Source organism: Polistes canadensis, unplaced genomic scaffold (genome assembly GCF_001313835.1).
Source record: "Polistes canadensis isolate GaletaPanama2010 unplaced genomic scaffold, ASM131383v1 scaffold_279, whole genome shotgun sequence".
Taxonomy (NCBI): Eukaryota; Metazoa; Arthropoda; class Insecta; order Hymenoptera; family Vespidae; genus Polistes; species Polistes canadensis.
The window spans coordinates 31,995-35,894 of NW_014569826.1; the positions used below are offsets into that span (position 1 = coordinate 31,995).

General features: G+C 27.4%; 1 protein-coding gene across 1 annotated transcript in view; it reads right to left on the reverse strand.

The window, feature by feature from the left end:
• Positions 1–87: 87 nt before the first annotated feature.
• Positions 88–3,900, reverse strand: part of LOC106791028 (histidine decarboxylase-like) — a 10,929-nt gene continuing 7,116 nt past the window's right edge. The window contains 4 exon segments of the mRNA XM_014756368.1: positions 88–1,252; positions 1,685–1,820; positions 2,634–2,710; positions 2,808–2,999. Coding sequence (XP_014611854.1) covers positions 861–1,252; positions 1,685–1,820; positions 2,634–2,710; positions 2,808–2,999 — 797 coding nt within the window. The 3' untranslated portion in view covers positions 88–860.

Below are 3,900 nucleotides of genomic sequence, written 5' to 3' on the forward strand. Positions count from 1 at the left end.
TTAATAATAATAATATAAAATAATTAAAATATTATTAGGATATATGTGAGAGGAAAAGAGAGAAGAAATATTATTATAATTAAATCATTGAATACAGCATTTAACGTGATTTATTATTGCAATCGATAACATTTTCGTTTGCTTCTACGATTTATTCGAACGAATCGTACACACGTGTCGATTTTAAGAACGACAGAAACACTTTGTTTCAAGTTAGATAGATAAATAGTTAGATAGATAGATAGATAGATAGATAGATGGATAAATATAGATAGAGATAACTCTAGTTAGATTAAATTTTTCATTTTTCCGGCTCGAGGATACGCAATCCTTGTTTTTGTTTTTTTTTTATTTTATTATTCGAACAACTAGATATATTAAATAATGATAATTATTTAATAATTATTCAATTAATAAACGACGAAACCCTTCTAATACGAATTATCATATATATATCTAACAATTAAATAAGAATTAAATAATTTATTTAAAAATTGATCGTAAAAATTATTTCTCCTAATCTAAAAATCCATTGAACCTTGTCTATTGGTAAACCTAGAGCCGGTAGGAGGGTTTTCCTGGATAGTCTGATAGAATATTAAAATAAACAAAATAAAAAAAAAAAGAAAGAGAGAGAGAGAGAGAGAAAGAGAGCTAGATAGATAGATAGATAGATAGAAAGAGATAAAAAATATAAACGAAAAAATAAATAATCTTCTAAGAAGCGTGAGTTAAGATTTTCGATAATTATTAGCAAACTCAACGATCAACAACAATGTCGTCGTCGTACGTTTTTTTTCATCGAGAAAATGATGCAAAATAAAAAAAGAAAAATTAATTAATTATTACATTAAAATTTTTTACTGACGTTTCAACGAATGACCACAATTTCGACAGAGTTTACCATCGTTGTCATGATCGTTATCATAATTATCATCGTCATTTTGTTTTTCCTTATTATCCTTGATCATTTTATCCGATTTAATGAATCGAGTCGTTGATAGTTCACCTGTGTAAGGTCGATGACCTATCGCACCGATAGTTTCACTTCTAGGTATTGTACTCTTCTCTCCGGATGGCATATTCGAAAAATCTTCACCTTCAATATCTTGTTGCTTTACGATAGAATCATTATTACTATTGGCTATTCCGCATATCGAATGATGAACTTTGACTATTTCATTCTTCGTTTTATTGTCATCGTCAAAATCATCAGATTCCGATTGTTCGATTGTATTATCTCGAGATATCTCTGTAAAGAATAATTTTTATTTTTTGAGATGTTAGAAATAGAAATAAATTAAACGAGAAATAAAGAAGAGAAGGTTTTTATGTTGTGTTAGATTTAATCCTTTAAAGTGTTGAATAGTTTTTAATTGAATGGTTTTTTCTTTTTTTTTAGAAACAAAATAGTTTATCATTAATACGATTTTGTGTTTCCAAATGATTTCGTTTATATCGATATTATTTAATTATATTTCATGATTACCAAGTATTTTTTTTTTTCATTATTTTTTCAATAGATAAAACAACATTACATTATTTGTATTTATACGTATATATTAATATGTATATGTAACTTTTTACTAAATGCATATATGCATTTGTTAGTAGCATTCAAAGGGTTAAAGAACAATAATTAATTGGCGAGAGATCATGGGTTATGTTGTAAGATTAAATTTACCGTTGTAAGTGGAATAATCATCGTCGGTTTTGTCGATGCTCAATGTTGATTCGAAATTTGTCAAACCGTCATCGTCCTCTTTCATTTGTGGAAGCTCCGTTGACGCTTCTATTAATTTTCCGCAACATACGTAACCCTTGAAAATTATTATTTTTCATTTAAATGATCATGCAGCCAAAAGTGTGCACTTTATTTTAATATAAAAATCATTAAAATCCATTTGCTAAAAGTATTAAAAATATTTACCGAAAGTTTTCAAAGAAATTGCAAAGATGCATAATTTACAGCATTACATTCTTTGACATTTTCTGAACTTTACATGCTAAATTTATAACTCGATATGGTATTCTACGCGTAGACAAAAAAGTGTACTTTAATTTAATGTAAATTTCATTAAAATTTATTCACTTTTAGTAGAAAAAATATTTACCGAAACTTTTCAAAGAAATTGCAAAGATGCATAATTTACAGCATCGCATTCTTTGCCATTTTCTGAACTTTACATGCTAAATTTATAACTCGATATGGTATTCTACGCGTAGACAAAAGAGTGTACTTTAATTTAATGTAAATTTCATTAAAATCTATTCACTTTTAGTATAAAAAATATTTACCAAAACTTTTCAAAGAAATAGCAAAGTTGTACAATTTATAGCATTGCAATCTCTGATATTTCTTTGAAAAGTTTCTGTAAATACTTTTTATACTAAGAGGGAATAAATTTTAATGGCTGTTGTATTAAATTAAAGTACATCCTTTTTCCTACGTGTAAAATACCTTATCGAGTTATAAATCGGTTTGCAAAGGTTCAGACTATATTTTTTAGACATTTGTTAGACAGATATTTATAGAGAAGGCTCTTTACATTCATAGTAATACCTGATTTCTGGCTTTGACGGTAACATATACACATTGAATGAAAAAAAATAAGAAAATGATTTAAAATTACCTGAACGAGATCCATGCGTGAGTCTAATGAAAATTGTTTACCCGACATTAGAATACCGCGAATTCGTCGTCGCATTGCTGAAAATAAAATTGTACGAGTTAAACAAAAAAAAAGTTATTTAACAATTGACGTAATTATTGTCGAATCAATCGAAAAGTAAAACAATTGAATCACCTGGACTATCCTTAGCCTCGACTCGCAATTGTCCGAAATTTTTCATGCACTCGTCGAATACATCTGTTGCATCGTAAATTGCTGCAAAACTGCCGTTGACTATTTTCGGTGACATAGGTGAATTGGCCAACAACAAACTCGAACCGAAATTTTCATTCTTCTCGCGAGTATCTGAAAAATGATTTAAACAAACTTTCTTGTTTTTTTTCTTTTTTGATTTTGCTCAGATTATTCATTTATATTAATTCGATTCCATATATATATATTTATTTAAATAATTAAATAATAATACTGGACGCAAGATAATAACAAATGATTCGTGTCGTGTTTGAAAAGATTTTATTTAACAAAATTTCATTAATAAAATACCGAATATATATATATATGAAAAGAAACAGGACGAGGAAAACTTAGATGCAATTTTGATGCAACCCTGACACAATTATCATGCAAATCTCATGAATCATTTGTAATTTGGGTAGCGGGTAAACTTATTTTTGTGATTTCCAACAAAAATAAGTTTACTTCAGGTATGCGACCCTGCCCACGCGAGCCATGATTTTCTCCAATTTCCAAAAATTAGGAGAAATCATGTCCCTAACCTTGAATCCTATCCACAAACCATATCAACCCTTCTATCATCACTTTCTATTTAACTCGTACACACAAACATGCACATACACACCTGACAAGTGTTTTAATTTTAATACAAATCTTGTATCTCTCCCCCTTCCTCCCTCATAACTGGTTTATGACAATGATGATGCATATATGATACGAATAAATTAGAATTATTATATTTAAAAAAGTAGGGAAAGAAAGAGTGGGAAAAGAAAGGGGAATTGTTAAAATAAATAAAAAAGGTAAAAGATAATGTAATGATATATAAATAGTTATAAGTAAGGAAGTAATATAATTTATTGTTGTTTCAAATTTGTGTTAAAATTATAAGAAACAAGATAAATAATAATACTAATAATAATAATAATAATAATAATAATAAGTAATATTTAATTAGGGAAGATAAAAAAAGAAAAAAGAGAGAACGATAACCGAAGATAATAATAATAATAATAATATTATTATATAATTA